This window comes from Saccoglossus kowalevskii, chromosome 11 (assembly GCF_978046115.1).
Source record: "Saccoglossus kowalevskii chromosome 11, keSacKowa6.1, whole genome shotgun sequence".
Classification (NCBI taxonomy): Eukaryota; Metazoa; Hemichordata; class Enteropneusta; family Harrimaniidae; genus Saccoglossus; species Saccoglossus kowalevskii.
In genome coordinates, this window is record NC_140651.1 from 33,790,015 (window position 1) to 33,802,860 (window position 12,846).

The window sequence follows — 12,846 nt, forward strand, 5'->3', positions numbered from 1 at the left end:
CAATCTTTCTCAGCAAAGTTTGTCACAGAAAATGAATACTGCCACCCAGTGGTGAATATGATCAATAAATTATCCTTTTTTTTTTCTAACTATTCTTTCATAAGTCTTGCCAGCTGTGCTTCCAAATCTTCATCTGTGACCTTTGATTTGCCTGTAGGAAGTGCTTCCCTGTTTGCTGATGGGGCACCTGCCAGCTGTGAATTATCACATAGAACAATTATTAAATTATACCACTCAGTCATGTGACCTATTATTTAATTGTATGTATGTTAATTGCTCTAAACCCATGACAGTTCTCTTTCCTTATGTCCATATGATAAGGTGAACAAAAGTATAGTTTTTCATGGGTATACAGTTGGAAGGAGCAAAGTTATTATATAATAATGGATTCTTATCACACCAGTGCTGCTTTAAGCAATCACTTATACTACAACAATATTGTTCATACTGGAATGTATAAACAACTAATGCAAAGACTGAAAAAAACAAAACAAGTCATTGTCAATGACACGTCCCCGTTCTGTTCATATTTGAGTGACATATACATTCAAAGCAGATCATGACCGAAATGCACCTGCATATGTACAACACATTGTACTAAATCTGAACAAAATCCATCCATACATGACTGAGATCTGGTTCCGGAATTGTGAAAATACATGATTTTAATGCATTTTCGGCCTTAAAATGGCCATCATTCCGCTATTGTTAAGCGGATCATGAAACAAATGCACATATTTATTTGTGACATGATGTACCATGTGTGTGTGAAGTTTGAACTTGATCAATCCAGACATGTCTTTGATAAGGATCCAGAACTGAATTCTTTAAGAAAATGGCCGCCAGTCGGCCATTTCGAACATGATCCGAAAAAAAATAGACGTGCATCAAGGTCCTATTATGTTTAATGTATGTACCAAATTTGAACGAAATCCGTCCATGCATAACTGAGATCCGGGTTCGGAATGGTGAAAATATGCGATTTCAATGCATTTTCGGCCATAAAGCGACCGCCATTTGGCTATCATTAATGAGATCATGAAACAAATGCACATACATATTTGTGACATGATGTACCTTGTGTGTGTGAAGTTTGAACTTGATCAATCCAGACATGTCTCGGATACAAATCCAGAACTGAATTCTTTAAAACAAAATGGCCGCCAGTCGGCCATTTCGAACTTGATCCGAAAAAAAAAATGGCGTGCATCAAGGTCCTATTATGTTTAATGTATGTACCAAATTTGAACGAAATCCGTCCATGCATAACTGAGATCCGGGTCCGGAATGGTGAAAATGTGCGATTTCAATGCATTTTCGGCCTTAAAGCAGCCGCCATTTGGCTATCGTTAATGAGATCATGAAACAAATGCACACACATATTTGTGACATGATGTACCTTGTGTATGTGAAGTTTGAACTCGATCAATTCAAGCATGTCTCAGATACGGATCCAGAACTGAATTCTTTAAAACAAAATGGCCGCCAGTCGGCCATTTCAAACCCGATCCAAAAAAAAAATGACGTGCATCAAGGTTCTATTATGTTTAATGTATGTACCAAATTTGAACAAAATCCGTCCATGCATAACTGAGATCCGGGTCCGGAATGGTGAAAATGTGTGATTTTGATGCATTTTCGGCCTTAAAATGGCCGCTATTCGGCTATCGTTAATCGGATCATGAAAAAAATGCATGTGCATATGTCCCATATAATATGTGATGTATGAGTGAAGTTTGAACTTAATCGGTCCATGCATGTTCGAGATACAGGTGATCACGGACGCACGCACGGACGCACATAGGGCAAAACATAAGTCCCTGTTTTCGAACTACGTCCGAACGGGGACTAAAAAGTCTGTCTTTCTCTGTGCCTCATAAAAAGTTAACACATTGCCAGTTGATGCAATTTTTCCCTATTCATCTTGGCTATCAATGGAGGCTTTCAGCAGATGACGTGTTAACTAATAGTACCACCTTAGAAAATGCAGCTATAATTGTTATGATTGCAGAATGCAAGACTAAACCATGATAACACTTGGGGAGACTCACCCTTTTTCTAGAGTTACTTATTCATTATTCAATGGAACCACCACAAAGGTTGAATTATTAGCTTCAACTCATTGCACACCTGTATTCAATGACATTCAAGGATATGGCACTCACTGACAAACACATAACCTAGTTCACTCATGCACTTCACTTGATGTTTATTTGTTACAGACTGTGATGTGTTTAATGCATGTTTGAAAGGAAATCCTGTCATTACGTTGTGACTATCCTACCTTGCCAGATATCTCAATACCAATCTCATCAAGTACTTGTGTGACAATTGCGTCCTGCTCCTCCTCATCACCAGATTCATCAAATACTTCATCTAATGTGTCATTGACTGGAAATAATGAAAGTATGGATAAATGTGTCATTGACTGGAAATAATGAAAGTATGGATAAATGTGTCATTGACTGGAAATAATGAAAGTATAGATAAATGTGTCACTGACTGGAAATAATGAAAGTATGAATAAATGTGTCATTGACTAGAAATAATGAAAGTATGGATAAATGTGTCATTGACTGGAAATAATGAAAGTATGGATAAATGTGTCATTGACTGGGAATAGTGAAAGTATGGATAAATGTGTCATTGACTGAGAATAATGAAAGTATGGATAAATGTGTCATTGACTGATAATAATGAAAGTATGGATAAATGTGTCATTGACTGGGAATAATGAAAGTATGGATAAATGTGTCATTGACTGGGAATAATGAAAGTATGGATAAATGTGTCACTAACTGGAAATAATGAAAGTATGGATAAATGTGTCATTGACTAGAAATAATGAAAGTATGGATAAATGTGTCATTGACTGGAAATAATGAAAGTATGGATAAATGTGTCATTGACTGGGAATAGTGAAAGTATGGATAAATGTGTCATTGACTGAGAATAATGAAAGTATGGATAAATGTGTCATTGACTGATAAAAATGAAAGTATGGATAAATGTGTCATTGACTGGGAATAATGAAAGTATGGATAAATGTGTCATTGAGTGGGAATAATGAAAGTATGGATAAATGTGTCATTGACTGGAAATAATGAAAGTATGGATAAATGTGTCATTGACTGGAAATAATGAAAGTATGGATAAATGTGTCATTGACTGGGAATAATGAAAGTATGGATAAATGTGTCATTGACTGGAAATAATGAAAGTATGGATAAATGAGTCACTGACTGGAAATATGGAGATGGTGTATGGACCAATGTAATAGTCTATACGGTTGTTATGATGTATTTCAGTCACTATTTTGTTACAATTTAACACTGCTTACATGTGAAATTATTTCTAGAGAGACATTTGATTTTTAAATGTAGTGAATTAAGAAAATATTTGAAATGTCTACTTACTCATTTCTTCTGTCATTTCCATTTTTGTGGATTCTTTTTCAAAGTCTTGCATTGTCTTTAAAACCTGTTTTGCATCCATCTGTTTATTCATTGAGCCCATTACCTGGAAAAAGATACAGTAATGAAGTATCCAATTCAGTGTTTATTTATTAAGCCCATTACCAGGAAATAGAAATGAAGTGACTCTGAACACTGCAATTATTATGACTGATTCATATGGATATACAGTGAAACCTGCCTAGACTGACTGATACAATGATTCTGTAGGGTGGCCACATGTTCACATGTCTAGTTTAGCCAAGGTTCATACTATGGTTTCACTGTATTTCGTTTTAACAGCATCATGGGCCATATAAATATGACACTGGTAATTTTCAATGGTTTAGCTTAGTGAAGGCATCTAGCTCAATTGAACCAAATTAAGTGAAGTTAATACTGATTGAACACTCTAATGAGCATCATCAAGTCCATTTTAGCACTACAGAGTAAGATTAAAACTGAATCTTGAATCTGAGGGAACTGCATAATATATGCAGTACCAAATCAACAGTGATATTTTACAATGTTGGTGGTTTATATTTCTTTGAGGTTTGTTGACGAAAAATTAGGCTTATAAATGGATAAAAGTTAAAACTTCTCCCAAGCAATTATTTATGCTAATTTATTCATAAACAAATCATCCTGTGTACGATACTAGAGTGTCTTCATCGACTAGCATCGTCCAAATTAACTTGAGGATCGGCCGTTACGCCCCGGGATCACTAATCACTTGTGAGTGCGTTTAATAAGTGGAACAGCATTCAACCCTGCATTTCACGTGAATATTGGTCTGTACATTTCGGGGTAACGAAAGTATATTCTAAACAAAGTTTTAAATAAAAACTAACTCAACTGCATTACGTAGCAGCAAATGATCACAGTTGAGCAATCTGGTCATGCTGCGTTTCACAAATGTTGATTATTACTCAGCAGTGATTATAATAACGTACAAAGAATAAATTTCAAATAAAATTCAACTTAGTTTCATCATAAGCAAATGATTCCGGCCGCATAAATACGCTTGATGCAGTAGGGTATCCGCCATGTCCTTTCTCTTGCATGAGTTGACCTAATTGGTCAAATCACTACCGGTAATTAACAAATAAAAATGCTGGATGTTCAAATTACCGAAGCTCATTTAAATATGTTAAACGCGGAAGAAATTTGCCGTTGTTATAGTACGATTTTTTGGCTTGAATTTTTATGGGAAAATGGCATGATTTTTTTTTCAAATCAAAAAATAGTTGTTTTCAAAAGACAAACTGAGCATTAGTAGCATAATTTAACATTGTTTACAGTGATAACAGCTCATTGTCGAAACAAAGCTTACCCATTTACGCTAACTGATAGTCACAATAAACACGCTTTTAAATAGACTATTTTAGGTGTCAGGAAAGATTGAAATGTCCGAAAAATGACGCCAAAATATTTAAAAAACAACTTTAAAAACTGACGAAAAATCGCCCTGGACAATTTCTTGATCCCATTTTTTTTTTTTTAAACACAAACTGCTCAGTGTGAATTTACGGCAGAATCAGGTACTACAGGGAACGCATTTCAAACACAAATCTAACGGCCCTTTTCGGGGCCAGCACAGAAAGGAAACAATCGTTATTCACATACCAAATAATTTTGCCTGACCCCGGAGGGGGGGGGGGGGCCTTACAATTGGATAAATTACTTTTTGTAAAATGCTGTAAATTTGGAGGGGAGCTTATACTCGAACAGGGGTTTATACTCGGACAACAACGGTATCTTGAGATATCCTTCATTTATTACACTTGTTGTCTAAGGTATTACCAGGAAGTTTTAAGGAGTGTTATTATTGAGATTATTATTTGCTGATGAAATTCTAGTCTAGTGTAGTATATAGAGCAATGACTATTTACCTTGGTAGTGCTAGCCATAGCATCAGCCATCTTCATATTTGATTGCATTGCCTGGTAAATTAAAAAAAAAAATATTATTTTACAAATGGCATTGTATCACAATGTGCCATAATTTTGCAATATATTACACATCCTATCTGCATACTGCCCATATTAAGAAATGTAAATTCCAAATATGCAACTTTTCTGTGGCATTTCCAAGAAGGTTGATGTTTGTAAAAAAAAAAAAAAAAATCACGGCAAGAAGGTGACAATAATTTTCACCATTTTTGAGACTTCTGCTCCAAGCAATTGCGATTAAAATAATAATGTTATTATGAGTAGACCATGAAGTATAAATTGGGAACGCAATCTCATCAACCTCCATTACTTGTCAATTGATTTACACACTTTACTGTTCTTGTGCTTACTTTGTGATGTCATAACCCTCATAACAATTTTCTCTATAGATTTAATAATAGGTTTTGGTCTTTTTTGAGTTATTTTGCTTTTGTAGTTTTGACCCATTTTCTACTGTGTTTAAATAGAATAGAATAGATTGGGTGAATATGAATTGATATATGTGTGCAATTTGCTCAGTCACAGTTGCTTCCTTTGTAAAATTGATTTGTTTTAAACATAGTTGTCAGATTGCAGCAACCAACAATTACCTGGTACATTGCTGCTATTGATTTTACAAATGCAATCAAAACAATATGGACGCTCAGTGTGAGAAACCCTGTTTGTTGATGGGTGATCAGCCACCTCGTAAATGCTGATTTTTTATTTATTGGATGTTTTTATGAATTATAAACATGCAATTCCCAGTACAATTAAATCTAATTCAATATCAAACAAAATACATGACATTATCGTCATTTCACTTGAAAATAAATACTGTACCCCAGCTCTTGTATGAACATGTTTACCCAGGGTCCATAGCACCATGAGCCAAATGATTTCCAAGACTTTTCCAGAACTTTCTTGCATTTTTCTAAGACATTTTGACCTTTCATTCGGGCTCAGGGATAGCAATCACTGCTGACACTTGTCGTAACTGGGGTAGAAAACACTCTATGCTCGTTACCCAGTAATAACTATGAAGAAATTTTAAGACTTTTCAAGGATTTTTTGATTTTCCTGTAATTTAAAAACAACTCAAAGACTTTCCAGACCTTAAAAAAAAATCTTGTTTTTACCCCACTTGGTGTGACATCAATACTGCCATCACTGCGATGAGCATTACAAGATCATTGCTCATTGTTCCTCCAATATGAAAAAATTTCCTTTTACTGCTCTGATTCACTGCAAACATGATGATGGAAAATATATACATTTTGACAGGCTGTTATTCCCCAAAAAACAGATTAAGAGAAAATTTGTTATCTTCTCGGATACTACAGAAATTTCATTTGATCCACAACATACCGGTACTACTGATGCAGATACATGCTGAATAAACTATTATCACGCTGAACGCCAATATTACTTTAGTGAAATGAATTGCAGCAATGTAATTGTTGATCAATATTATAACAACGTTTAGAACACATCAGTTTTACGAAGGAAGCGACTGAAATTACCATGGCGAGTGACACTGGTTGAAAAAATATTATGGATTCTATCTTACCTTGGTTTGTGAGTTAATTGAGGTTATTTTTGAACCAACAGCAACATTTTTCGTTTTCTGCTTTCTAAGGGCTACTAACTGCTTAGCTAATGTGGTGGCAGCCTGCAATCGTAACATATTATTTACAATGACTTATAAAGTAATGTATACATGGATGTATATTTCTGTTTCTAGATTCAGAACAATTCAAGTAACCTTAACCTGGTAATAGAAAAGGATAAGAATACTCTAATAGAAAATAGAATCTGCAGTCAATGCTCTCTTCAGCATATAGAAGGCGAAATACACTTTCTTATGATGTTCCCTAAATACCAAAAGCATTGAACTGATATGTTTCAAACATTGTATTTTCATCTGAGATCACACAATTTATATACTTAATGGAAAGTACTAACAAAAATATAATCATCAATTCATAAATTTATTCTTCCTTGCACGGAATTAATTTTCTTTTTTTTTTATTTTGTATCATTATCTGTTGTTTGTATTACATCTTTATTGCTATAAACTGATAGAAACACTGTTTTTCTAAGGACGCAATAAAGTTACTATCGTATTTACTCAATGTTTGTATATGTCAGAGAAACAATAGCCTGTCATTGGTTGTAGTATGACAGTTTCTGAAAATATTCAAATGATATACTTTTTCAGTCAACAATATCCACAAAAAATAATGTATGTTATATTATTTCAAAATGACTTTGGTAATCATGCCTACTGAAATAGTGTTACCTGTCTATTGCCTTGTTTTGCTGCCTTCTTTATCTCCATTTCCTGATGAAACAAACACATCATGTTTAGTACCTAATCATGTCATCAGATATCCCTTTATATGATCACAACATTTATTGATTATCAATCAGTTATCAAATGTTTCAATGAAATAACATTTTCATTTGTGTAGATAAACTTTTTCATTTGATTAACATGTAGATGAAAAGTAGAAATAGTGTAAATGAAATTAACTTACATGAAGAAAAGTGTGAAGCTCATTATGCATGTATTACTGAATAACTCACCAATAATTTTTCTTGTCTCTCTAACTTAGCCCTGTCTCTGTCTAGATCTCTGTGAGTTCTCCTCATTTGTCTGTCATTCTCACGCAGTACTTCTACAAACACAAATAAATTTTTAAAAAAGGTTAGAATCTTCAGATATCAAAGTTGTAGCACACTCAGGCTTCCCAGCCATTTTACCATAATTTCCCAGTCATGTTATCGGGAATACCCATTTATAAATATGGGTTTAGGACCTCGGCCATGATATTACAATTATTATGCTTTCCAAAATGCGTAACTTATGACACAAATTCACCTCACAGCTAGGAACTCTTTAATAAATAATATCTTTGTGCAGTACGATGTGTATGGGTACTTAGTCAATAGATCTCGCGATATTAGGTGGATATGGGTAACATTTACAAAGATCATTTGTGTAAGGAACAGTAGTGGAGCTTCTCCACGGTGCTTTACGCTCCCGCGAAGGTCCACAAACACGGTTAATAGGAATCGGAGTATACCGTGCCCATGCACTTGAACTGAACATGTAGAAGCCTTCGCTTCAATCCAGTCTCATGAACGGTCAACAAGAATGTACAGTAAGACAGGCGTAAAGAAACTGATAAACAAACTAAATTTTCTTACCTTTAGCTGTTGGTTTCTTAGAGAAGAGCGACATATTCACGATTATTTTTAAATTCTAAGCAATCCGAAAAGTTATTTTAAGTTATATTCATGTGACGATGACTGTGTAACTCGTCATCGCCAGTGAACAGAAAAGCCGGAAGTAAATATAGCAGCCTCGCTTTGGGGAATACGACCGTTGTTCTGCAACAGCGCCCTTGTAGGCAGCATATGGTCTTCGTTCGTTTTGTGAATGAATAAATGTTGGCGCCATTATGTGCCAATTATGTGTCTCAATATCACTTACATCCGTTGTCGTATTACAATTAAATGTTTTCTAAAATAAGTCTGTACTTGTGAAAGGAATATAAATCTAATTTTAAAAATGATAACAGGCTTTCAGTACAGTGTTGAGTGCATACATATATTGTAATATTGTTCAATATTTATCATGAATTTAAAATGTTGCTTTTACAGGACACACAAAACTGTCCACTAATTTGAAAATATAATTTAAAACCACTAAATACGCATGTGCAATGTATGTTGTACGAACTAAAAAAAAACACTGCAAACGCGTTTCCAAAAATGTGATTGTTTCATCGATCTAAAACTCAAATGCGTGCTACGAGAACAGCGTTTTAAAGTTACGATAAATGATAGTCCAACTTATTCATCAGAATATACAATATCAAACAACAAGAATAAAAATGACATGATCTCGTCCAGCAGCCCGCCTTGTCACTCGTGCTCGAAAATATGACCACATTACAGACATTTTTTATTAAACTTCATTGGTTACCAGTTGTACAAAGAATCAATTTCAAATTACTTTTACTAGTGTATAAATCTTTGTATGGTTTTGCCCCAAATTATCTATGTGAATGAATCGAATTGTATGTACCTAGTCGTAGTTTAAGATCTGAATCGAAGTTTCTTATTAAAACTCGTCAGGTGTGTAGTAAAAAGTCCAAGGTGTTATACAAAGACCGTGCTTTTGAAAATTTAGGTCCTAAACTTTTTAATGAATTACCTCTGTCTGTTCGTTCTAGTCCTTCAGTAGACATTTTTAAATCCAGACTGAAAACGCACTTATTTAAATGTGCTTTTAATATATTTGATTGATTGTTTATTGTATCAGCGCCTTTGATCTTCATATGTTGGAATTGTTGCGCTTAATTAAATAAAGTTATTATTATTATTATTATATTGATTCTTTAATTTAAAAAAATAATGAAATGTTAATTACCCAACCGAAACGGAAACAGAAACCAAGAAATAACTCCTTTTCCTCATATGTCCGCAATGTTAACCTTTCTCAGCCATTTCAAACTGATTATTTTAACAAACTTTAATGTAAGTAGTGTTCTCACTATTCATACGTTTAGGCAAATAATGCGTGTCAATGTAAATGTGTGCGGTGAATACCTCACTACTATGCATGAGAATTGGATTAACTTCAGAGTCAAATATCTAAAGACAAACTACTGAAACAAAATGCGATGGATTTAATACCATGGATCGGTACAAGATAATCTCAATTCGACTTTCATCTGAGATCCATTTTTCATTATTTTTACCTTAAAATATGTATTTGCTAAATACAATATTTTTTACAATGTATACACAGTTTGTTAAGCCGCTAATTGTATGGCCAAGTCACCAATATAAAGCAGATATGAATTTTAATAACGCCACATAGACCCGCTACAGATACCAGTCTGAAGCATGTAATCAATATTTTGTTAATTGATAGGTGGACAATGTGGAGCCCTGCTTTACACCGTGTGGACAATGTGGAGCCCTGCTTTACACCGTGTGGACAATGTGGAGCCCTGCTTTACACCGTGTGGACAATGTGGAGCCCTGCTTTACACCGTGTGGACAATGTGGAGCCCTGCTTTACACCGTGTGGACAATGTGGAGCCCTGCTTTACACCTTGTGGACAATGTGGAGCCCTGCTTTACACCGTGTGGACAATGTGGAGCCCTGCTTTACACCGTGTGGACAATGTGGAGCCCTGCTTTACACCTTGTGGACAATGTGGAGCCCTGCTTTACACCGTGTGGACAATGTGGAGCCCTGCTTTACACCGTGTGGACAATGTGGAGCCCTGCTTTACACCGTGTGGACAATGTGGAGCCCTGCTTTACACCGTGTGGACAATGTGGAGCCCTGCTTTACACCGTGTGGACAATGTGGAGCCCTGCTTTACACCGTGTGGACAATGTGGAGCCCTGCTTTACACCGTGTGTACAATGTGGAGCCCTGCTTTACACCGTGTGTACAATGTGGAGCCCTGCTTTACACCGTGTGGACAATGTGGAGCCCTGCTTTACACCGTGTGGACAATGTGGAGCCCTGCTTTACACCGTGTGGACAATGTGGAGCCCTGCTTTACACCGTGTGGACAATGTGGAGCCCTGCTTTACACCGTGTGGACAATGTGGAGCCCTGCTTTACACCGTGTGGACAATGTGGAGCCCTGCTTTACACCGTGTGGACAATGTGGAGCCCTGCTTTACACCGTGTGGACAATGTGGAGCCCTGCTTTACACCGTGTGGACAATTGAAAACCTCGTTGACTATGCGTGTTTTTACTCACGACTTCATACTGTCGTACATATATATATGCCATATATGCCAAAACATATTGCTTTTTTGAATTTCAGTTGTTTATAGAACATTGCCTTATGGTCAATTCATTCAAAAGTTGATTTTGTTTTTTTAAACTAACAAAAGTGCAGGACAGGTGACTTTTATGTTTAGATAAATATTCCAACTAGTAATGTGAAAATGTTATCAACTTACTGGCGTTTTATATGGAACCCGTACTGTACTTCTACTAACGGATATCTAACAAATTCGGGTGTACGTAATATTGCAGAATATCTTCCCAATGGTGAGAATCAATGTAATGCCTCTATAATCATCCACAGTTCCCCAATACCACAAACTCAAAGGTTTGGAAAATGTCACAAAGAGTTGCGCTAGACTTGCATACAGTTCCTTGTTTAGTTGTTTTTGTTTGTTTTTTTCAATAAAATAATGTTTTATGGGAGTGTATAAATGGCAAAAGCCGAATTACCGAAATTCTTTTATTTTATTTTATTTTATTTTATTTTATCAAATTTTAGAGTGATTATTGAAATGTCCTTGTGTGTTAAATAAGACTGGAAATACTTGTACAAAGAATCAATTTCAAATTACTTTTACTAGTGTATATATCTTTGTATTGTTTTGCCCCAAATTATCTATGTGAAAGAATCGAATTTTATGTACCTAGTCGTAGTTTAAGATCTGAATCGAAGTTTCTTATTAAAACTCGTCAGGTGTGTAGTAAAAAGTCCAAGGTGTTATACAAAGACCGTGCTTTTGAAAATTTAGGTCCTAAACTTTTTAATGAATTACCTCTGTCTGTTCGTTCTAGTCCTTCAGTAGACATTTTTAAATCCAGACTGAAAACGCACTTATTTAAATGTGCTTTTAATATTTGACTGATTGTTTATTGTATCACCGCCTTTGATCTTCATATGTTGGAATTGTTGCGCTTAATTAAATAAAGTTATTATTATTATTATTATTATATTGATTCTTTAATTTAAAAAAATAATGAAATGTTAATTACCCAACCGAAACGGAAACAGAAACCAAGAAATAACTCCTTTTCCTCATATGTCCGCAATGTTAACCTTTCTCAGCCATTTCAAACTGATTATTTTAACAAACTTTAATGTAAGTAGTGTTCTCACTATTCATACGTTTAGGCAAATAATGCGTGTCAATGTAAATGTGTGCGGTGAATACCTCACTACTATACATGAGAATTGGATTAACTTCAGAGTCAAATATCTAAAGACAAACTACTGAAACAAAATGCGATGGATTTAATACCATGGATCGGTACAAGATAATCTCAATTCGACTTTCATCTGAGATCCATTTTTCATTATTTTTACCTTAAAATATGTATTTGCTAAATACAATATTTTTTACAATGTATACACAGTTTGTTAAGCCGCTAATTGTATGGCCAAGTCACCAATATAAAGCAGATATGAATTTTAATAACGCCACATAGACCCGCTACAGATACCAGTCTGAAGCATGTAATCAATATTTTGTTAATTGATAGGTGGACAATGTGGAGCCCTGCTTTACACCGTGTGGACAATGTGGAGCCCTGCTTTACACCGTGTGGACAATGTGGAGCCCTGCTTTACACCGTGTGGACAATGTGGAGCCCTGCTTTACACCGTGTGGACAATGT

General features: G+C 35.2%; 1 protein-coding gene across 1 annotated transcript; it reads right to left on the reverse strand.

The window, feature by feature from the left end:
- LOC100375204 (charged multivesicular body protein 2b-like) lies at window positions 1–8,725 on the reverse strand. Its single transcript, XM_002731368.3, has 8 exons — window positions 8,597–8,725; window positions 7,973–8,064; window positions 7,686–7,727; window positions 6,954–7,055; window positions 5,345–5,395; window positions 3,417–3,519; window positions 2,285–2,391; window positions 1–194 (listed from the first exon to the last, which is right to left on the reverse strand). The coding sequence occupies exons 1-8, from the start codon at window positions 8,628–8,630 to the stop codon at window positions 90–92; spliced, it is 636 nt and encodes a 211-aa protein (XP_002731414.1). The 5' UTR covers window positions 8,631–8,725; the 3' UTR covers window positions 1–89.
- Window positions 8,726–12,846: the final 4,121 nt, after the last annotated feature.